A 24,587-nucleotide genomic window follows, 5' to 3' on the forward strand; every position below is an offset into this window, starting at 1 on the left:
GCAGGGCAATGGATGACGTGTGTTTTATCTCTGGTACTTATGTAGAAATCTTCTCTTCCAGGTCAGGTTGTAGGGCTGGGACCTACGTGTTCACATAAGAGAAGGCAAAGTGGTAACATGTACAACAAAGGGGTCAGAAGATGGGGAAGTGGGGGGAGGAAGGAAGACAAGTATTAGACCAATAAATTTATGCAGTTTTAAGACCGACATTTTTTTTAAACCTCTGAAATTCTTGAAACTGGTTGAACACCCAGCAGGCTACACATTCATATCACCTAACTAGAAAAAAGTTTACACCTTTTGACACCCTTGAATTTCTGGTAGCAAAATGCAGAGCAACAGTGCAAAAGCTAGGAAATGTTTTGTTCCAAATAAACCCTTTTTTGAGTTTCCAGCAAATGACTAGAGGTTGTTTTCAGTTGAAACCCAAACTCTGTATAGGATCCTTTAATATAAATTGGGGGATTACCTATGAAGGTGGTCATAAGTGCAGATCTTACTGTGTACCACGTTTCATTGCAAATGTTCTTGCAGATCCTTTATACTGCAAGGTGCAGCTCTTCTGGAGGCAGGGCTTCATAAATGGAAACTATAAGATACTATAGTTCTCTTTTTCTAGGGAGGAGAACATGATATTAATAAAAAAGTGAATATGAAATGGATTTTTCTTTTCTTTTTTTAACAGCTGTCACTTCTTACGAAGATCTTGGCCTCTTTGCATTTGGGTCACCCGGGAAGGTAACATTTTTATATATTGTCCATCTAGCTCTTTGTTTTTATTATAACTCTGAGAAACACTTTGTTGATGCATAATTGCCATTTAGGAAACAGAAATGGAACAGAAACTTAGTTCATCTTAGAGCAGCTGTCCTTAGTGATGGTGGCTGATTCTGTCTAAATGTGAATAAATCTTTGTTATTGTCTGGTTTTGTGCTATTTTCTAGATACGGTACTGGTATTTGTCACTCCACACTAGTTTGCATTACCAACAAATCAGCTTAATACACCACTCCTAGTGTTATATGCTGACATTCAGATTCTTTACAGTATTACCCCTTAACCTATTTAGAGACCTTACCAGTGATTTATCACAGTGCTTTGATCCTTAGTAAGAAAACGTAGTTAAGTGTAAATGCTAGATGTAAGTTGAATATTATAATTAAATCGTACAGAATGTAAGAAGTGTACCATTAATGTAATGATCACTTCAGAAAAATAATAGTTATTCTCTTGAGAATCCATCCTAAAGGCTCTTTTTGGAACCGGAGTAAAAATGTGCTACTTCCGTAACGATTAACGGATGGTCTATCGGTAGCATTTGCTTAATAACTAGCTTTGTCCAATGGTGTGTACAGTACATGCAAAAAAAAATGCTAGTAGTGGTAATGTGTTTCTTTGGTGTTTGTGTGTTCAGTGAGGGTGGGGGGGTCAGGGAGGAAGCTTATTAAATATTTACACATTTTTTATTACTATGAATACACTTTCAGTGGAGTGACACTGAAAGCAGAGCTGTAACAAGTTGAAATAAAGTTGTCTGACTTACAAAAATTGTTAATGATATTTTGCCTCAAACGATTTTCTGGAAGTCAACCAAAAAACCCCAAGAAAAGCATGCATATAGGGAAGTAGTTTAATTGGCTACACTCTGATCTTTTTTGGGGGTGTAACTATAATTCAGAACTGACTCATTATTGTGTATAACTTCCATTAGCATTAATAAGCAGATGATGACTCTAGTCTTTGGACATCAGTGGTGATTGATCAAAATGAAAATAAAATCAATTACCTCAACTAGCAGCAAATCTTGATCTTAACAAAATATGAGATTGATTTTTGCATTGTTCTGCCCATTCTACATGTGTTAAACATGAGGTATCAGAACCAGAAATGTAGGGCTAGAGAGGACCGCAAAAGGTCATTTAGTATCTTGTCCTACTTTGAGACCAAGATTAAGTCTACCTAGACTATCCTGAAAGATGTTCATCTAAACTATTCTTAAAAACCTACAAGGCAGGAAATATCATAACCTCTTTAAATCGCCTGGGCCACTAGCTAACTATCCTTATAATTAGGAAGATCTTTTTTTAGCGTAGGATGTAATCAAAATCTTTGCTGCAAGCAAAGCCAGTTTCTTCTTGTCCCGATCTCCCTTTTCTCCCCCATTGTTAATGAGAACAATCGATCACCATCTTTTTTTTTATAACAACCTTTCCCACATAGGAAAACTGTTGTGTCCCCTCTATTTACTCTTTCCTAGACTAAACAAACTTAATTCCTTCCAACTTTCCTTCTAAACTAAACTAGACCTTCTTTACTTGTTGTTCTGTGCTGGGTTCTCTCTAATTTCTTTACATCTTTCTTACAGTCTGGGACCCAAAACAGAATGCTGTACTTTACCTGGCGCCTCCCCATTGTCAAGTATCATGGAATAATTATTTCCTGGGTTTTACACAATGCTCCTGTCAGTGCTTCCTAGAATGAGATTTGACTCTTTTGGAGCAACATCATATTGTTGATTTGTATTCAGTTAGTGGTGCACTACAACCCCAAGCTCCTTTCTTGCAGTACTGTTACCTATTTTGTATTTGTGTATTTGGTTTCTCTTTCCTAAGTGGAGTGCTTTACACTTGGGTTAACCTTATTCCGTTGATTTTTGGACTATATCTCCAATTTCCCACAACTCATTTTGAATCTCATTCCTGTTCTCCAACAAGCTTGTGACCTGTGTCAGCTTGCTGTCATTCACGGTGTCTATAAATATATTCTCCATTCTGTCATACAAGTCCTTAATGAACAGCTGTGAAGTTGCCCATAAGGTGGGTGTACCTCAACATTATTTCTCTAATTTTGCATATGAAAACACATGTTTTCTGCTATTGAATATTTTGCTGCTGGAAAGATTAAGTTTTTATGGGAGCTGGGCATGTATCACCCTTGCCTTGGCAAGTAACAAGATTTCCATACTGCTTAAAAACATCTAATAAATACCATCTTGTGGGGGGTTTTTACTCAGTTTAGTTCTGACATAATATTAGTTTCCACTACTTAGGACACATTACAACCAGAAGTTAATTTTTGTAAGGTTCCTGACAAGTAGGAATTCCAGCTTTGAAGTGCTGTGCAGATGCGGGTCAGAATTTTCAAACAGAGGTGTCTACAGCATTTTAGCTTTTATCCTTTTTTTTTTCTTCCTATCTTGCTTTTTCCCTTAGTGTCCATCAGCGTAGTGTTTACATGCTATTTTTTATGCCGCAACAAATGTAATCACGGCCCAAAACAGTGAGTAATACATGTTGGAATTAAAGTGAAAGGAAACCACGATGCCAGTCGGAGAAACTTGATTTGAGAAAATCCTTTTTTTTTTTTTTTTTTTTTTTTCTGACCTGTGAAAGTTGGTTACACTCTGGTTCAATACAAATGCTTTTATGGTCAGCAAATTTACAAATCTGATTCAGGGGACGTTTCCTAACTTTTTAAAGATTGTGTGAAGTTCTGAACTATCACTGTGATAGTTTGTGGGCTTTGAGATGGGCAGGTAATACATAAAACTCTTTCCCTTCAGAGGTGAATCTGGTCAAATAAAACTCAATTATATCATCAGTGTTTTAAAGGCGAGCCATCTGCAGAGCAGACTTCTTGGTGTAACAACTCTGTCATCTCAATTGTGGTATGTTTCAGTAGAGCTTCTTTGCTTTTATACATTCATTTCTGTGTGTTAGACCACAGTCATGAATCAGAAGACAGCTTTCTTTCAGTACCAGTTATCACTTCTACATCTGTTTTTGGTCAAGATGATCAGTATCTTATGACTGGTATAGGCAGAAGTTCTGTTTTTCCTTACCTTGCTAACAAAATATTTTATTTTATAGGTTCTTGTGGCCAGTACAATAATCATCCAGAATATTGGAGGTAAGAAACTTCACATTCAGATTGCAGTGTTGTGTATGTGTGTGTGTTTTGGGGCTGTGTATACACAGAGGGCAAATTGTAAGTGAAAAAATACATGAAAGGAGCTGACAGAGGAAATTTAAGGTTACAGTTTATCCAATCTTGCTAGCTCAAGGACTGTAGTAGGTGTGCCTTTTCACATCATGTGGTCTTTATTTGTTAGGCATGTGATGCATATCACCACTGAGGTGTAGCCTTTGCCTTTCATTGCTACATTCATTTCATTACTGTGAGACCGTAGAATTTTGTGTGTGCTAAATTCATGATAGTTTTCTGTGTTCAACATTTTGTCTTCAGTGTGTGTGTGTATATATAAATGTGTGTTATCCTTCACAGAATAACTTTTTTCACTGTAATTTCTTTTATCATCAGCCAGTCTAGCTCTGTTGCTCTTTTAACCATGCTTCATAGTACAGTCCTTAATAATAATGCAATCCCTCTTGATAAGAAGCCACCAGCAACATAAATTTAAGCATCTAAAATGCTGTTAATGTCTAGCCTATAAGAAAAGTAGTAGTGTCCACCACAGTATTAGGAGAAGAATTAAAAACCAGAGTATTAAACACTAAATAAATAAAAACAGATTGCTTTACAAGAAAGAGGTAGAGGAGATTGACTGGTCTTCTGTTTTAATGCTAACATTTAAACTTGGCAGTATCCTGGATTTTTTTCCTCCTGGATGAAAACAGGAAATGAGTTGAAAGCAAAACAGAGAGAGTAGGAGAAAGGGGGCGGATAGTCATTTAATAGTGACTGGGAGAAACAATGTTCCAGTGCCTGTCAATAGGCCAGGCACTCTTCTAATCGCTGCAAAATAGACCTGGGACTAGACCAAGTAAGTGTTTTTTACAATTAAATTAGTAGCTTTCCTTGTACAAAAACTTCAAATAGTGGAAACGTATTAATTTAAATGGCTATAAAAACGATGCTGTTCATTTCAGACGGGAATGAACGCATTAATTCCAGAGTCTAAAGATTATTTATCCATCCAGGTTTCGGAGGACTTTATGTAGCAATGAACACATTTTTTAATTTCCTTCCACATTCAAGTGGACCTCTAAATAAACATTGTTAGACAAAGAGGGAATACAAAGGGAAGGTTCATGCAACACTGGGATCCAGTACAAGACTATGTGGTCAAAGGAAATTTGAATCTTATTTCTTCCTCATAACAGTTCATAACCTTCTCTGTGTGTCAGTTTTAATAGAACTCAGTTTTGTAACCCTAGAGGCCCATGCTGTTGCATGTTGGATATTATCAAACGACTTATTCCATCTTTTGTTGTGGACTTACTTCTCTGCCAGGAACCTGACCCTGGTTTGCCAAGAATTTCATTTCTGTTTAACCTAGTTAATTCAAGAAGCAGCTTTCACAATTGGAAAATATTCTTTCAAGTGTCTGAAATACCCAGCACTCTGATGGAAACTTCCAAATCCTCTGTGTTTTGGCTTTCTGGATTTCAGTGGGAAGATCCTTTGGGTAGGAGTAATGCAGGTATTTTGCTCATTTCAGACTTCGGCTTCCTTGCAAAGATTAACCCATTTTAAACACCTGTGAGGAAAGTTACCAAACTGAACACACACACACAGCATTGTTAATCAAAGCCTCTGCCTCCACGCAGAGATATTCTGCCTTGTCCCTGAGTGGGGTGGAAAGTGTGGCCTTCATAGCACCTTGCACCCTGTGGATGCTTCATGCAGAATGGGGTAGATCAAGGAGAGTAATGATTTGTCTGTCCAGGACAGAAGATGCAGACCATCTGGGTTTCCATGTGGAAACACTGCTCCCAGCTGTGTTAACTCTCCCTAGATCCTGTTACTTCTACAGTTCAGCCTCCACAGCAGCATGGTTCTTGGAAAGCATGTTGTTAAGGGAAAGCTGGGAGCTGGAGCAGCAGTGTGGTATCAGGAGCCCCTAGTGCAGACAGCTCTCCTGTGACCCAAGAAATTCCCAGGATGTGGGGTATTAGGAGGCCCTTCCCCATCAGAGCTGTATCCGCCATCAAGCCCTTGACCCTTGAGGAAGCAATCAAGATGCCAGAAGTTTCCTATCCTCTTTCCTCCCCTTCCATGAGTTCGTGATGGGAAAGGTCAAGTCTTCGTTTAGCTTGCCCTGGAATGGGTGCCACTGGATTTAGCAATGCAGCATTTGCATTGAGCCTTGCCTTGCCTTGCCTCGCCAGTGCAATTAAGTATTCCTTTCCTTTTGTTCCTTTGCATCCATCTGGAGGAACCGGCCGGGCCATGCCCCTTCGGCAGACTTCCAAGCTCTGTCAACATCTTTAATTTCAGAGCAAGGCTAAAAATAAAATCGTTTTCTCTGATTACCTCCTCCATCATCAGAGCTGGATACATTGCATCATATGGTATCTCATTACAAAAAAGATGGGAGGGCAGCAGATAATGAATGATGGTTTGAGATAAAATAAGCCACTTTACTGGGGTTATTCTCACAGTCATAATACATTCTAGGCATTTCATTGTCTCTAAAAATAACTATAATGTATAAATATGATTTACATTTGGCTTTTTTAGGATATTTCAAATAAACTTGTTTAAAAGGATGGCTTGAATGTTTTGGGGTATTTTCATAATTTTTTCTCATGGTTTTATTAAAAAAGGTGAAAGTGAATCTATGTTTAGTATCTTAACTTCACACATTCAGTGACTCTTCAATGCAGGGGTACTAATTTTCCTAATGTATGAAGATGCATTTAAACAGTGTCACACAGTTTTAAGGACAGCCATAAGAAAAATAGTGTGTCAAATTTGGGGTCTGCTTTGGAAAGCATCCTTCGTTTTTATCATCTTTTAGAGAAATTATCAGACTCCTGGGGATTCAAAGTTGACTTTTAGGATTTATAACCTTGTTTAATATTTTTAAATACAATGGTTTCATCTGTTGTTGCACAGAGGCAAAAAAATCAACATTTAAAGGGGGGGTTGCTTTTATTTGAAATGCTGTAGAGTGTGTGCCACATATTCAAGCAGTGCTTGTTGAATAGTCCATCAAAGTATCCAAAGATAGGTCTGGATCTATGAAAAATTGGCAGTAACATTATTATGTCCTAGTTATTTTTAAGAATACAAGATTTAAAAAGTGAAACCAGTCAACACTATTTGTGTATTCTGGTCATTTTGGAACAGGCATATTTAAATGTTCTTTAAAATAAAATTAAAAAATCTCTACAGCCTAATAGTTTGTAGCATATTTTTACTTTATAAAGTGATATAAGCATCCCAAATACAGAATGTCGAAAACAGCGGCAAAGTTAACCTAGCCTTCCCTACAGCAAAATTCATGTATTACTATAAATGAGATCAACAGTTAGCAATCTTTTAAGGCCACAGGCTAGACTGACTTAATTTGTGTCCGAGATAGCCAGGGGATCACCACCACTGCTTGTCCTTGCAACGGTGCAGGGAAGTGACAAAGGCTCCCACCTCTGAAGGCTTCCGAAGCCGTGTGTCCATGGGCTAGATCAAATGGCTTTGGGGGCTGAATCCAGTCCACAGGCTGTAGGTTGCCAACCACTGATATAGCTGATCTGCTGTAGTAACTTTAGTGCAACATGTTCGTATGAATCTGATACTTTTGTTAATTCTACTTGTCAGTCTTTTATGACTTAAAGACTTCTACACCTCTTTGCATATGCTAAAGAGCTGTTACTCACATAAATGCTGCATTGCGTAAGTTTGCAAAATGAACCCCTAGCAATGAAGTTGCCAGTTTACTTCTTTCCAGATCATCATTTTGCTGCATTCATCCAGGGCCCTTCAGCTCTCCAGGTATGCAGCTTGGGTTTGTAGTACGGAAGGGAGTCTTGGAAGATCCTTTTATGTCGCTGTTTCTTATTTTTGCATCCCAACTCCTGAGAGCCCTGTCCATACAGTTGTAGGCCTGCATAAATACAGGATTGCTGTGGGGGGTGAGGGGTTGGGGAGACAATTGTGGAAGATTCTGAGACTTTTTTTTAGAGGTCAAGGCTATATTCATTTTCTCATGTATTCCTCTCCAAGAACAGCCGGAGCTGGAGGGCATCCCTCATATTCTTTCTGGATAGCAGTGGATGGCTTGTTGTGTGTCAAAGCCATCACTCTACATCCTGTAAATCCCTTAGGTCCTGAAAGATCTGACAGGTTTGTGGGTGATTTCCATAGATGTCTTCCATGTGGGATGAAGGAATTCTCCAAGAAAATCTTTAGGGAGATTTCCTAGTAAAATGTCCCTCGTGTTGATTTTGAGAAGAGAGTGTCAGTGGGGATATGACAGCATATATAATGATGAAGTTGGAGAAAAATTATTTTAGCAAGACTTGTGGAAAATGGAGACACGTGCAATAAAATATTGCGTAAAAGCAGTTTACAGGCTGTTGCCAGCACCAACAAATCTTCAGTATTTGAGGTCTAAAGCAGGAATTATGTGGAGAGAGTTTTATGGTGTATTTCTCCTGGCTATAGACTGGCATTAGCTGAAGGTCATTGCTTAGGAGCTGGAACTGGTCACACAGGGCAAGGAAACTTTGAAATAGAGAGACATAAATCGGAAATGTTGGGAGTATGAATGTAAGAATTTAGAATTTATTAGCAGCTGGAATAAAACACAGCAGTAAAGCATTAGTGGTCTCTGAAAGGATTTTCTTGCAAGAGCAAAAGACCAAGATACTCCAAGTACGACTTGTTAGGTTACTAGAAGTGGTTTATCTGCTTGCTTGTTGTATCTAGATCTCTCCCTTCTCTCCATCTCTCTCCTTCTGCCTACAAATGTGTACATACATACAGAATCTTCATTTTACAAGGATTAGCAAGCTCCATTGTAAAAGCAGCTCAGTTAATTGATCATTTCTCTAATTGTTGCTTCCACAAATTTGTTAAAGGCTTGTCCTGCGGCCAGCTGGTTCTCAAGAGGGGCAGAACAATTTTCTGACTTTGAAAACATCAAACATAATTCCCAGTCTGGTTCCTACTGAAAGCGAGCACAAACTGCTGTACACCAACAAGTACAGGGGAAAGGAAACCCAGAGCTGGAGCAGTGCTAGCTTCATCTCGGGCTGCTCTGTGCTGCTTGCATACTACATATATATTTTTAAACAGAAATACTAGGACTAGCTGTGAATTCTCGAGTGTGACATTTTAGTCTGTGAATCTGATCAAGAAAATGAACAGCACCTGAAAAGTCTCTGCTATATACCATGCATAGCACATTTCCAAAAATGTAAGCAAATAACTGAACCACTTGCAAATATTAACATTCTGTTTTCTTGCAATCTATTATGATGATGATTATTATTTGCAACTTCAGCAGTCTGCATTTTCTAGACTGTGTGCTTACATGTGTCAAGACGCTGCAGGAAATTTTCTGTTAGAGACACTTGTTTACAGGTTATTTTTGATCTTTGCCCCCTCTTATCAGCAGAGATGAAGCATCTCTACTATAGATAGAATATTCCCAAGCCATGTTCGTGCAACACCATCTACTGGTCAGTCGGAGTACAGCGCTAATAGACTTCTGTGTCTGTCCGTCCGTCCCCCCAAATTAACTAGCTTTGGCTGTGGATAGGCTTAGGAAGAGAGAACGCTTTTAAGCAGCACTTGTTTTTACATTTACCATAACCAAGACATTAGGCTTCCCCAAATTCTCTCAAATTGGGGAAGAAAGTATTTATAACAGTGTTGTATGCTTTAAATGGTTAACCACTTTATCTCCACTGATGAGCTTGTAGGAAGTAGAGCTGGCATTGACCTATGTATAAAAATATCTAGAAAGCTACCAAGGTAATTAACTTGTGCCGGAGTTGAAGAAGTATATTTTAGAGCATGGAGTGAAATACCCAGATTGCAGGATAGTCTTTTTTCTTTTTTTCCTTCTTTGCAGGTCCTTTATTCTTCTTAAAGTATCTTAAAACATTTCACAGTTAAATGGTTATCTTGATTAAAGTTGTAATCCTAGAGGAATCCAAATGTGGAAAAACCAGTGAGAAAAATCAAGAGTTCCTCTGAGTCTCTCTCTGGGCAAAGTAGGTGCTCTTCAAACACATTTAAAATGAATGGCCCCACAGAGTGGAAAGGCAAACATAGTGCATCTCTGTTGAGGACTGAATGGTTAATCCTTTAAGAAGTTACTGCACCTCCCCTGAGCGCAGAAAATCTAATTCTGTTCTTAAACAAACTTGAATGCTCATGTCCTTGCAATGCAGTTTGTGTTTGCCCTGAAAGCCTAATTATCCTTATCCTTATTGTTTTAAACTGAGGATTTCCAGTGCAGAACTGCTTTAATTAAGGGCAGGTTTGTCAACTCCCATACTAATTTAACAATTGATGGCTGTTAAAACCAATTAAGCTGTGTTTTCATAATGCAGTGAATAGTTGTTGGGTGACTTTTTAGCAATCTAAGGAGTGTTAAAGTGTTGAAGAAAAGTACTACTTACATCTGTGTGCAGTCTAAATATATTTAGGGCTTGCTTTTATTGGGAACTTATTTAATTTTATACTGGCATAGTTAAATCAATAAAGTTATACCCATATACTTCCTCTATGTAGTCATTTGTGTTGCAGAATACAAAGCAGCCTTAAATAGAAGCTAAAAAGTAAAAAGGCTTTCTTACACTACAGTGAATGCCTGATTTGCCCAGGGAGTTTTAATATACCTATAGTGGCTTGTGTATCTAGTCTGCCATATATCAGTTTAAATTTCCAGTTCAGAGAAGATCTCTTTTTAATACTGCACTTTTTCAATAGAACTACATGAAAATGATTATTTGTAAACCTTTGTTAGAATATATTGCTTTTGTAATTATCTAGAGATTGGAGGAACTTCTAACACTTGGTTTAGATGCTGGTTTTGGATGTGTGTTTAAAAACAAAATACCCAGGGCAATAGTTAGGGTAGAGGGCCCCGTGCTACATAGCTTTACTGCTGCTGGTAGCTGAGCTGGCTTGTTTAGAGCTTGCCTGAGTATCTTTCCCCAGCACTAAGATCTGCCAGTAATATATATCCTGAGAATTGAAACAAAAAAATACCTCTGTATTATACTATAGAGCCTGAGTGCTGACGTAGACTGATGGCTTTTGGTCATGTTCATGCTTCATTTCTTGTGCTTTTTCTGTTCCTAGTTTGTTTGGGGGTTTTTACAGTATTGTTTTGAATTGCAGTACCTCCATTTAATATTCCTGTAATGTTTCCATCCCTCATCCTCCTCTGCCCCTCCCACCCTGCAAATCCCCATCAAACAAAACTAACCTGCTAAAAATTGAGCACTGTGGATTTGTCTTCTTTTTTTTTTCATTCTTGATGTCCGCCTCTAGATTTCACCTTATTTAAGAGAACACTTTCACTTCTCTAGGACAGGACAGACGACAGGTAAAATGACCTCGATACTAGTAGTGGGAGATATAAGTTCAAATGAATTTGTCATATGAAGCTGCTAGGAAAGGTCCCGTTACAGCTGATTAATCCAGCTCTGTTTCTGCCTGTCTAGCGAGTGGTAATGTGTGTTCTGACCTAGTGCAACTTCTCACTAGTATTGGGTTTTTTCCTGTTAGTTTTTAACTTTTCCTGATGATTTGAAATAACTTTCGTGGTTGGGTTGTTTTATGCAAGGAAATAAAGCTCTTATTTCTTCTTCCTTCCTCTGGCCTGTTTATGAGGAATTGGCCTGGCGCTCCCCAGTTCTGCAAGATGAAATTTCTTTATTCCCTCTCGCCATCTGTCACTCAGTCCTCCACTTTCTCCGTTTCGATACGGCATCAAAGTCTGCTTATGGATTTTTCACGAAATCCATTTTCTTCTCCCCCTCTCGTAGTATAAAGTTTAGGAAACACTTTAGGATCCTTTTCTTCAGGAGGAATTTATTAATACAGGGTATCTTTAAGGAAAATGTAATATGCTCAACTGATCTGGCAGATCAAGACGAGCCTCGCATAAAGAAAGTTCTTCTCAGCCATGGGAGGCTTTTCAAGAAAGTTTCACCAGGTTTGATATAAGGAAGGAGTTAACTGTGTTAATTGCTAAAGATTCCTTCTGAGGATGAATACACCATCTCTTGTGTCACTGCTTTGGACTTTGGCAACGAATCCATGACTGTGGCTAGGCTGTTGAGGAAAACTCCAGTTAAGAGTTATGGGAACCAAAAAACAAAGCCATTTAGTTGGCATAATGTAGTGCCAGAAATATAGCAGCGATAGGCTTTTCCCCTTTTCACTCTTTCAGATGATGTTTTTTTCACATCTGGATCCACATAGGCAATGACAGAGTATTAATGTGCAATAGATAACACCAAGTAATGCATTTCTTCAAGATACATCTGTAGTGAATCCCAGCTCATGGTGGTATTATGGGTTATTATGTAATAATGAACCCCTAAGGTGAAGTAGCCTGATTGAAAATGAAAATCATTCCTTTTTGAACCAGGTAGCCAACATCAGGGTTTCATCATGTATAAAATGATCTGTATTTTGATGAGCACGGTCAACTGCTGTTCTCATGAACATGGTGAATCTATTGGACAAGGTGGTAAATAATAATTTTATTCCTGGTAAAACATTATATTACAGCGTTTCCAGGAGTGAGCTTATTACAAAGTTCAGCTCTCAATAGTCCACACTGAGCCAGTTCTTAATACAGACAAAAAATGTTTTAAAGATCGTTAAGGTTGCAAAGACAAGCACTCAAAAAAATCAGGAAAAGCATGAAATGAAGATTGCCTTTCAACTGTAGTTCCAGCAACACAATGCATTTTAAATTTGTTCCTTAGCATCCTTGCCTCATTCAGTACATGGAATAAACTGTAAATGAAGTGGGGAGAGAACAGATGTTGTTTGCACATACTTAATCCACTGAACTAAGTGCCACAATACTAGAACTCAATGCCACCATTCACTCGAATTCTGGCCAAGACTGCTGGCATTACAGGCAAACAAGAGGGCTGCATTATAGTTGCGTTCACAAATATTTCTGGCATTTGCATATTTTTTTTTTTTTAATGCTTGACTTCATGTTCATGACTGTCCTCTCTTTCCCTCCTTATACATGCAGACCACCAAGGGCAGGGAGTATTTCATTTTTAGCAATATAACTTGGTGCATTTGTGGCTGCATCTGACGTTGCAGAGATCACGGTATGCCTTGCTTAAGACCAGATATAGCTGTTCGATTCTGTTCAACATACAGGCACTGGGGAGAAGAAAAAAAATTTTAAACTTTTGTATTTATTTTCTTACTTAGCTGGAAAAAGAAAGAGTTGATGCAAATTATTCTACTGCTATATCTCTTCTCAGGAGAGCACTTTCCAATTTTGATTTGAATTGTATCTTTTTTAAAAAATCTAAATGGATTTTTCCAAGCCATGAAGTAAGTGATCATGGTTTTAATTTTATCCATGTTGTGTAATATTCCGGAGGTAGCTATTCTTTAGGCAGAAGCATACTTGTCTTGAAAAAAAGCTAAAGTTTAATCTTTTTAACTGTGAATACAGCATGGCATCTCGTACAGTACTGTTTGCTCAGGACTTGCTCAAAGAATTAGTATTCATTTTTTTTGTGTCTGGGGGTGGGGCAAGGAAAAAAAAAGGAGAGGCCAACCTAGAAAAGGACTACTAAAAACTTTTTATTTCTGTAAGTTTGCCCATGGAAATTGTATAAACAAACAGAAAGGAAGAAATAATCATTCATACAAATGTTTAACATGTGCGAATTTCTTGTTGCATGATTGGTTCCCTCCTTTTGGAGTTAAATTCAGTGAAATAGGACTCCTATTTTGGAAAAGAGAGTAAGCGCACAACAAAGGATAAATGATCAAATGATTAGCTAGAGGCTATTAGGAATGCATGGGAAATGTGACAGATCACGTATTAGCAGGACATTTGATCTCAAAACAAATTTGAAGCCTTTTACAGCTGAAGTTGGCAAAAAAAATTAAGAATTATTCTAAGGAGATACCTGAAACTTCAGAACTGTATTGATGCACTGAATTGCATTAAAAAAAAAAGCAAAAAAGGTTTTGGGAAGGAAAGTTATCAATTTTAATATAAAAGAAGCTTTCATTTATGCACTTCAGTTTTTTTTAATCCGTCTTTCTTTGAAATGATCCATGCAAGCATTTATAGGCCAGCATCAGTAATACTGACCACTTAAAATTGCATTCAGTTGTCCATATGCCTAGACTACATCTAATTTCTGTAATAAGAGTAAATTTGAGGGCACCAAATAAAATGTCACCTCAGACCTAAAAAACAGCCATGTGTCAACAGGGAAACACAGACCTCGATTGGAAAAATCTGAGCTTTTTAATGCAAAGAAGTGAATATTTCCTTATTTAGTGACCTAGCAACTGTTTTTAATTTAACCTTGCTGTAGGTACATGTCACTTTGTATTAATGCAATTCGCTTTCTTTATAGAGATCACATTCCTTCTCAGAGTATAACTTTAACTGTTTCCGTGCTTCAGCTTGTGTGTTTGCTAAACTTTAGAAGATTGGAATAATCCTTTTTAACCTAATTTTAAAACCATCTTTTAGAAGCTTATATTTAATTTGAACTTCAAATTGATCTCTAAAAAAAAATCTAAGTATGAAGTATCCTGGAATAAAACTTTAATCCCATTAGATACAGTAAACTTTTTCTTCAGTTTTTAAATAGAGCTAAAATGTTGTATGCAAAATGAAGGATGGTGGGTAACTATGGTGACTTTTTTGGTATGGGTTTAAGCTAGCTATAGAACTTGGTGATTTGTTGAATAAATATCTTTTGAACTTTGAATTATGCATAGACCTTTATTGTCCGTTTCACAGCAATATAAAAATGACCTTCCTTTTCTAGAGGATGAAAATTATTATAAAGGATAATATTTGATGCAGGTAGGGTTGGCAAGCTGGTCAATTGACTGATTAAATATTGTCAGTTGACCAGTCAATTAATTGCATATTTTTGACTGGTCAAAGATTATAGCAGTTTAACCAAAAAAATCATGTGTTTTGTAGTTTTCTTGACAGAAATAAGATTTAAAAATGTTAACACATTTTTAATAGAAAATTTGTGCTTTTTCTGTGTATTTTTTTTACAATTTTTGACTGATATTTGACCAGCCAATTGACCAAACTATTTGACCAGCCAAATACCCAACCTTAGATGTAAGTAATAGTGAAAAAGTTGTAAGAGTATCTACTTTTAACCCAAGACCAAAAAAGTGACAGGTGAGCATGCTTTAATAATCAAGAGCTGGTGGACATGTTTTGTTTTTTTTTAAATATATTCTGTCCATCTAACAGAATGATAAAGGCATAAATATAGGTCATAGCTCCCATATTACCAGCAGCTAATGGAGATTTTTCTTTGGTAAAAAAATAGGCAGTTTATTTGATGCAGGTGGAACAGTATAGATGTTATAATGACAACTTTTGAAGTCCTCCTTGGCAACACACTTGCCACTACTTATGTTTTAATATCAATTTGTGAAATTTCTATGAATCCAGTATTTGCCCAAGTTGCTGCAACGCATGGAGAAGTTAGTGCAATGAGAATGAACTTAGAAAATCAAGCATTTTTCTTTGAATATTTTCAAAATAGTAGAACAACATCGCTGCAGGTACCATACCAGTAGTTACACAAGGAGGGAAGGAGTGTTACAGCATTGCAATCTACATCTACATTGTAGATCGTGTTTAAGAGGCCAAGCTTAGCAAGATTTCCTTATTCTTCTGGTGTAATTTCTACATCTTGTCTCATTCAGCCTTTCTATTGTACACTTCTGTTAAATGCTCTCATAGGAGTATAGTCTGTTTGGCTGTATTAGCTAACACCAGTACCTGGCATGTGGATTTGCAGATGTATCTAAAGGAAGTATATGAAAAAAAGTATTAATTCCTTCAGTGGTGCCACAGAGTCTAAGTAGAGATGTTCCATCCACAGCCAGTCTGGTTGAGCCTTGCTAATTATAATTTCAAGATGCCAGTTTTCCAATACTAAATCTGTTCCACTTCCATTCACAGCTATGTCGTCTTATCTTTTAATTGTTAAATCTGAACTGCCCGGTACAATTGCAGGGTTCTTAAGTGGAGAAGAAAGCGGGTAAGGAAAAAAATATTTCAAATGTTTATTATCTAATGGGGAAAACGCAGTTTCCATGAAGATTGCTAAGCCCCATTGCAAGGTGTGGGCATGGGTACCAACACTTCCCTTTGATTTCACGTGCTCAGAAAGAAGTGATTTATAGTTGTTCCTGGAACGCAGGATGCAGTTAGCATATGTAAGTGTTCTGCAGTTCACAAACGCATACGGAGCCTGATTTTCTTTCTCTTGCAGCAGTTTCCTTTCCTACACTTTTTCAAGTTAAAGGTAAAACCCTGTCCAAAAAAATGCCTGTCTCCTGAGAACTGAGCTTGAAAAGTGAAGGAAGGGGGCAAAAAAAAAAACCGCACAAACTGCTGTCATGTTATCGCTGCACATATTTTTAAACCACAATACAAAAACGGCAGGCATTCAAGTTTAAATATTTTGTTGTCTTGCTCCAGTAATTGGACTTGTCTTGGGAAACATGCCAGGTTTCCAGACTTGGTTTATAATTCCTCCATTTGGTTTCCAGTAAAGAAATTATGCTTTTAGTTCAGATGTATAGCAGTATGTAAAATTAGCGCTCTTCAGATCTATATCAGAACCACTGCAAGAGACTGTGGTTATACTAGCTAAGAAAAACATTTCAGCTTTAGCACTGGAATATCTTACTTTGGCCATTACAAGCTACCATCGTTTATGACGGCGTGTTTTAGTTGTTAGCTGTCTTTTCAAACTGCCATTTTTGTAGATTTTGAACTCTAATTTTTTTTTTCCTGGGCCTAAATTTGAGGCTGTTGCAGTATGCACATTTGTGAATTTCTGTATTGTTTTTATGGATGCATTTTGTCTGATATTAGCTTTAAAAAGGTTATAGTGTTTTAGATATTTTTAACTAATGCTTTTTGTGCTTGCAGTAAAAGCTGCTGTCATTTTGATGAGGGACAGAAGTCGCACATAAACGGGTATTGGTGATTGAAAATCGCTTCAAATCCGTAACACAACAGAAGTTCAGTGTATATAAACTGCTTTCAGAATGGCTAAAGCAGTATAACGTAAACCTGATGGATGTAGTATCAGATTTAACACAGTCAAGCAGCATCCCAAAATGCTTTGCACCTCCCCGTCCCACAGTGTGGGCGGGCCAGCTTTGGCCCAAGCTGTCTGCTCAAACCAAGCAAGGAGGCGTGCTCTAGCACCCCTCGGCTTCTGGCCTGGGCAACTGCGGGCCTGTGGCTGCATTTCCAGGATGAAAAGTGAACTTCTGTTCACTTGCTTGTCAGTTCAATCTCTGCAGCTTAGACTAACCTGCAAAGATTGAATCAATTCAGCCTTGGACTTTTTGACTGTCTGTACTTAGCCCTTAAGATGGATCAGAGTTGATGTTATTTCATGGGGAGGTTTAAGTCTTTTCTGATTGTGCTTTTAATTTGATAAGTTTTTGTAGTAAACTGAAAAGCCATGGTGGCCTCCCTTTGAGCCATGGTGGCCTCAAGTGTCTGAAGAGTTTATAGGTTACATTTTATCAAAATCTTTTCCCAAATTTTGTCTGGCTTGAGAACCTAATTATTGACTTGACTTTTAAATAGTGGCTCTATTCATGTAAAGTGACTTTCAACAAAAATTCAGAAGAAGGAAGGCAGGAACATTTTTAGATGTATATGCCACCCTTCCCCAACAGGCTCAGGGCAGCTTACAATAAAAGAGGAAAAAAATATAGAAATTGAATAAACTATTACAATAGGAACAATCAACCCACCCAGCTACAAGATTGCCCATACCCCGCAAGCTGAGAAGTCATCCACCCCATCCCAGCCACTACCCTGCCTCTCACCTAGGAGAGAGTTTCTCCCCACTCCACCCAGCCCAACATCTGTTTCCAACTTACAGTCAATACCTCCAGAAAAGATGATTCCCTTCTACCCATATTCCCTGCCACCTTGATGCACTCCCATGGCCCTACCTCACATGCAAGGGAGTCCTTCCATGTCCTTACTGTCCCTTCCCAGCTGTAGCCTCCCTCTCAAAGGGGAGTGTGGGTTGCAGCTCTCTCCAGAATCTATTAATTATCCCCTTCCCTACAAAGAAAACCTGTTCAGTTGAAAAAGAAAAAAAGCCCACACACTTCTTCACCCTCTCTCTCAGCCAAAGGGTAAGGCAAAAGCACTCTTTTGAGCATTCCCCTTTGGTGGTGCCTGCCCTAGACACCTGCTCCAGGGTGGCCCACAGTCCCTTGTAAAGCCACAGACTAGTGAAAACCCCTCCTTTGCTGCCTGTCTGGCTCCACTTGCCTACTCAACCTCCCAGCCCTTCCCCTGCTCTTGGCCCCCAGGAGTAGGTTCATAACTTTTGTAGTGAGTTAATAATAATTATGCATTCAATAATAAAACCTCCGTTGAGAATGGGGTCTCATTCTGCTGGGCATTTCACAAGTGTGGGTGTTATGGTGACACGGGTCCCTGCCTCAGCATCACATGGTCCATAAAAGAGGTGACATTCGACCACCTAATGAAGAGTCAGCCAATTTTTACTGGTTGTGCAGTAAATCTGTCAAATTTTCAAAATAAGGATACTAACAAAATAATGTATTTTTCCCTGAAACAGTGTAAGGGCTTTTTTGGCATTTAGTCTAGTTCAGTTCCCACTGAAGTTTTTTGATCGTCAAGTTTTTGATTGCAATATTATGGTCATGATCCAGCTCCCCAAATCTATACAGGCAGTCCTCGAACTTACGACACAATTGGTTCCTGAAAACCGCATCTTAAGTCAAAACATAACTCTGAGCCAATTTTCCCATAGGGAACAATGTTATAAATGGGGGATTGGTTCCTGAACCAAGGCCCGATGCCTTATTTTCACCAAAAATATCCCAGAATTTTTTACTCAATCAATTATAGATGAGTAATATAGCTACTTTAATGTATTTATGTTGTAAGTAGCAATCATATTGATTTGGAAGGACTTCTTTGAGATGACTTTGAGGAATTTTTTAAGGTTCTTGGCTGGAGTCTTGAGTCCTGGCTGCAGGTTTTTCTGGAGTCTTGTCTGCTTTCTTAAAGAAAGTGTCCAAGGGAATTTGGACAGATGTTCTCTGGGGGGGATGGGCGGTGCAGCGAACTTATTCGCTGGCGTGGTGTTGTGTTGGATCAAGCGTTGTAAAGTCAAAACTGACATCACAAAGTTGAAGCAGAGGGTCAATTTATAAATGTCGTAAGTGTGAAACGGTGTAACTCGAAACATTGTAAGTCAGGGATTGCCTGCACTCAGCTTACCTTAAAAGGTAGTTTTTTTAATTATTTGTCGTAAGTGCATAAGGCAGGCCAAGATACTCCTTCCTTTCTTGCATGTGTCAAAGATGGGAGCCTGATCACTTCACCTTTTAACTTACATAGCCTTTTGAAGCCCCATGAAGTAGCCAGAATCTTGAATATTTTTTTCTTTTTGTATTTGACACAACCCTGGTGTATAACTGCTTGATAGTCATTTTTTTTAAATCACAGAAAATAATTTAATACAGAAAATATGTAATAAAATATCTAACCTGAAGAGCATAGATAGGCAAGGGACATAAAACTTGTGTATGCTGATTTAAGGAATTCTACTAGACAGTTTATTTCCAGATGTGGTTACATGACAGTTTTGTTTCTGTTCGGTTAGTTTGGTATATGATACCCTTTCATCTGTCGCACAGTTTTTCTTGAACTGCAGTTATTTTAACAAACTGACACTTTTGAAATATCATTATCTGCAAAAAAAAAAATTATACATATGTAGATCATAAATATGCATGCATGTATTTAGTTCATATATATATATGCAGATAGAATTATTTCATAACGATAATGTAAAATCTGCAGGATCAGAGCCAGTGTTTACAACATACCTTAATGTCTTTCCTATAGTAATAAAATGCAACTTAAATATTTGTAAATTGAATTGTTTCAGTCAGTTTGCATATTTTTTATTTTTGCATAAGAAGAATTCTAAAGATTTTGTAACTTAAAATAAAGGCTGTATTAAAATGTTGTAATTTGTGAGCTTTCTGTTAACGTTTAATGATCCTGTCAGGATGATCTGATTGGTGCAATTTAGTTGTCTTGCCCATGTGTGGTATAATTGATAAAGACTGAAAGTAAAGTCCTAATTTAGAACATATGAATTTCTCTTGTCCTGTTGTATTCAGGAATGAAATTAAGCAATTCATAAATCTGTCTGTTTTTAGTTAAAATATAGGGTGAGCACATCGATACGGCTAAGGATTTATACTCCACATTTCATATTTGAAATACTTTTTATAATGTAGGGTTAAAATAAAATATCAAAGCAATTTTAAAGGGAATCCTTAAACTGTTCTTAGAGAGAGAGAATTTATTTTTTTATACTTTATGGAAAAAACTGATGCCCAGTTTCAAAAGTGTTGTTCCATTGAATTTTTTTAAAAATAGACTTTTATATTCCAAGCTAAAGAAGTTTTAATAATCATTTTCTTTAATAGTTTTTTTTTTCCCCTGATTAACGTTTTGCATGTTACAGTTCTGTTTTATGGGGTTTCCTATTCCTGTTTTTTCAAAAATGTATTTTGCCAAGTATACTGTTGACTAGTATGTGGTACCTAAAAATAGTTATGTCCTCTTGCTCTTCTAGCTCATTGATTAGTCATGGAACTTTGGATTTGTTACCTATTGGTCTAGACAGTCATGTGACTTCCAGTACACTTGGTACCTCTGTTTTATCAGAGGTGTTTCAACTAACATTTATATGATTACTTATTCTCCTACCACTTTTAAAATTCACAGCCACCCTGGAGGGAAAAAAATTACGAAAAACATGAAAGTAGGATTGTGTGAAAGTAATGCTAATATAATGAGACTTAGCACTTCCGTCTGTCTGTCCGTAATGCTCTGGGCCAACTGTGCATGTGCAGCCTTAGGACGGGCAGACAGACAGACAGGGCGGGGCCAGGGCCAGGGCCAGACTGTGCTCCCTGCGGTCAGGCGCAGGGACCGGCTGTATGGGGGGTGTAAATTGTGACTGTCGGGGCGCATGTGTGGTGCACAGCCATAGAGGGAGGAGGCCATGGCACACCACTGCAGGGAGCCTTAAGGGGAGCAGGCAGGGGGGCACAGGCAACGCCATTTGGCTGCGGCACATGGTCGTGGGGCAGGGCACATCCCGCTGCATGCTCCCCGTGGCACCCTGCAACCACGCACCGTGACCCCATGCCAGGAGCACCAAAACACGGGAGGGGCGTGGCATCATGCGGCCATGGGGCAGGGCATGTCCCCCATGCAGCACCCTGCAGCCATGCGCCACTCCCCTCCCATGTTGGGAGCACCTGGGGGGTGCGTGGGTGTGGCCCGTGGGTGGGTATGTTTGGCTGTGTGTGTGGCATGTGACTGGTTGGGGGGGGTGAGGCACGTAGCTGGGTGGGTGTGTGTGTGGCATATGGGTCTGTATATGGCGTGTGGGAGGGTGGGTGCGGTTGAGTGGAAGGCTAGGTGTGGCTGGGTGAGTGGCTGTATGTATGGTGTCTGTTCTTGGTGTGTGTGTATGGCATGGGGCTGCACGTGTGTGGTGTGTGGGTGGGTATGTCTGAGGTGTGGGGGGTGCACGGGGCTGGACACAGTGATGGGGGGGTTGCACGCAGCCAGATGTGGAGGAGCGGCAGCAGCGCAGGGCGGTGGGTGGTGGCGCTCTGTCCCCGCCGCACACCCGTCATTCTTGATGGGCACTTTGCTTGTCCTAATTATATTGGTGCACTTTCACAACATGTTCTAGTGAAGTAATGAGTAAATTCAGCATTTTTGAAGTGAATGGAGAGAGATTTCTTCTTCTATTTCTTTAAAAAGAGAGCAGTAAATACCCTTTTCTTTACCCCAGGTGGCTGCTGGAGCTCTGCTGCTAGCAAGGAGGAGTAGCATGACAGCTGCAACTCACTGCTGAGATTAGCAGCTTCTCATTAGAAAGTAATTGAGGTTGTCGTACTTCAAATCTAGGCCAAGAGGACATTTTGAAGTGTAACATAATGTGTCCAGAAAAGTTTTTAACATAAGGGGAAATTGTTACGTGTATTGAGAAGAAAACCTCCAGTTGGCAATAATGCCCTTGGCTTGGTGGTTTGGGGCTCTTTTTCACACCATTTATTACATTTTTAAACAAAACAGACAGGTAATTGTCCACACTAAGAGATGGTCTGTTTTTTACGGTGATTTTTCCTGTCTCACAGGTGATACTCTGCTTTTCTTAGGATAATGTGAGGGCACTGCCTGTTTATGAGGTGCTAACCATATCCTGGACTAAATAAACTCTCAAGGCCAAAGGCCAAGGTGTTTATAGGTGATAAACTGGGAGGTTGATGTGCAAGATGTGTATCAGTCTAGGATGCAGTTACAACCAAGTGCAGGGGAGCGCCCTCAAGATGCTGCTCTTTTTAATGTTCGTACGTCCATGCTTCACGCTGTTTGGAGGATGGACTCTAGCTTCTGACTGCATTTTGCCTTCTGCAAAGCATTGCGTACCTGTGGCACAGACCGTAAAGTGATGGGGTGATGGTAACAAAATGGATCTCTTATCTTTTCACCCCTTTCTCTCCTTTACCTTTCTTGTACATCTCCTTTTTAAGGAATAACTGAACAACTGAAAAATACATTTTTTAATTTTTTTTTTTAAAAGATTATTTTAAAATCTCTTTCTGATTTATTTTTTTCCCTCTCTCTCATTCTCATGTTTTCCATCCAAAGTTATCGGAAAGCCAATTTGAGATATTTGTTTCTCCTGCTTTTTGCATCCATCCACACTGTTTTCAATGTGGCAAAATGGAGGATTGGCCTGTTTTAAAAGTTGCAATGGGGTTTTAAAGGACATAGCATATATTTTATGTAGCTCTATACTTCCCCGTTGGGCATTCTCACAGAGAAGATAATCCAAGGTCATGCGTGAGTTATGAGGGATAGGTGCATGAAGCTAAAAGAGCCTTTTTTCCTCTGATTTGCCAGTCAAAGTACAACTGGCATACTGTTCGGATAGTGAAATATAATCGTGGTCTTGGATATCTCTACCTTCTGATCAGCTAGCTAGCATAAGACAAGGATTTGAATACTTCCAGATCAGAAAATACCCATAGCAATCTAAATCAGGCCTCTTCAACTGGTCTCAATACCAGTATCTTCCCAACAAGATTGTAGACAATGTTGGTCAGTAAAAGCAGTGTTCCTGCACTCGATCAACTGAGAATTGGCAGTAATCAGTTATAAATAAAAAGTCCAAATCCCTAAAAGTAACATGGTGATCAATTACGATATGATACCAAACAATTTTGTTAGTCTCTTTCCTAAGTTTTTTGTCCAGGATTAGTGTTTAGTAACGACTAGGTATTTCTTTTATTGATCACTCTAAGTAATTTTGTTCCAATAGGTCTTGGTTTCTAAATGACAGATTGCTGCTGCTGATTACTTCAGTCTGCATTGTCTTTCCTCTGGCGCTTCTCCCCCAAATCGGTAAGTGATTTTAAGGAGGGGAAATAGTATTATTGTATTTTAATAGCAATTACAATTAAGGACTTTAAAACCTTAATGGCTTATTTATTTATTCTAGCTGGCAGGGGGTTGGTAATGGTGGGGACTGCTTAAGCTATTGTCATAGGTTGTGCCTCCCGACCCTGCCTCGTTAACCTATTACTTGAGTTGCAGTTGTATTTTGTCTGCAATACTAAAATAAAATCTTTACAGCAGAACATTAAAGAGCTGCATTTACTTACAGCATGCCATTAGTGGTAAGCCAGTTCTAATTCTGCCCTGCAAAGCTGCATAAATGATCTGTGACAGGCAGCTGGAATGCTGTTATTCTGAGTCCTAAGCCCCAGATACCGAGAACTGTAATAGAAAACATGCCTAAAATGTAAAGCTTTAGCTGTACATTAGGATCACTTTCCTTATAAATTGCCATTTATTTTTACTGTTATTTTACAGGCTTTCTTGGCTACACAAGTAGTTTATCATTTTTCTTTATGGTGTACTTTGCTCTCGTGGTAAGTTAAAAATCAGCGCACAGCTTATCTATCTAAATTTTTTCTTACTGTTTAAATGTTTTTATAAGTCTCTCCTGAAACGGACGGTCCCTTTTCCCCTCCCTTAAGCTCTCTGTAAAATCAAGAGTTTTCTTTATGTCCCTGCATACACATGTTTGGACAGGATAAGTTTGTTTTGCTGAAGAGGCATGAAAATGTGTGTGAACTTTTTCAAGCATGTGAAAAGGTTTAAAATAATTATATTTTTGGATTGGTAAGCATAGTCATACTTTTTTGTTTTGCTGGCAGTGCAGCGAAAGAACTGGTATGTATACTTTTGTTTCCCTCCTTATGGAAAGGAATTCTGTTTTCTTAGCTCCTAATGATTACTTACTGTAACTAGTGCAGAAGAAAATTTAATAGAGTCCAAATAAATTAAATTTACATGTACATTGGAGTGAAACAGCTCAAAAAGAGACAAAGAAAACTAAAGTTCTCTAAGGCAATATACGGAATTCATTACTTCTTCAATGGGCAGGAAAATGTTGTTTCTCTGAGCCTAATGGGGCATTTTGATTGTGATACTTTCA

At 38.5% G+C, this 24,587-nt stretch overlaps 1 protein-coding gene across 1 annotated transcript in view; it reads left to right on the forward strand.

Moving 5' to 3' along the window:
* SLC38A6 (solute carrier family 38 member 6) overlaps positions 1 to 24,587 on the forward strand; it is a 51,810-nt gene that overhangs the window by 5,824 nt on the left and 21,399 nt on the right. The window contains exons 4-8 of the mRNA XM_090034315.1: positions 686 to 738; positions 3,870 to 3,909; positions 15,932 to 16,010; positions 23,406 to 23,488; positions 23,960 to 24,018. Of these exons, the coding sequence (XP_089890441.1) occupies positions 686 to 738; positions 3,870 to 3,909; positions 15,932 to 16,010; positions 23,406 to 23,488; positions 23,960 to 24,018 (314 nt within the window). The remainder of the gene's footprint in view (positions 1 to 685; positions 739 to 3,869; positions 3,910 to 15,931; positions 16,011 to 23,405; positions 23,489 to 23,959; positions 24,019 to 24,587) is intronic.

Source organism: Crocodylus siamensis, chromosome 2 (genome assembly GCF_052110815.1).
Source record: "Crocodylus siamensis isolate JL-2025a chromosome 2, ASM5211081v1, whole genome shotgun sequence".
Taxonomy (NCBI): Eukaryota; Metazoa; Chordata; order Crocodylia; family Crocodylidae; genus Crocodylus; species Crocodylus siamensis.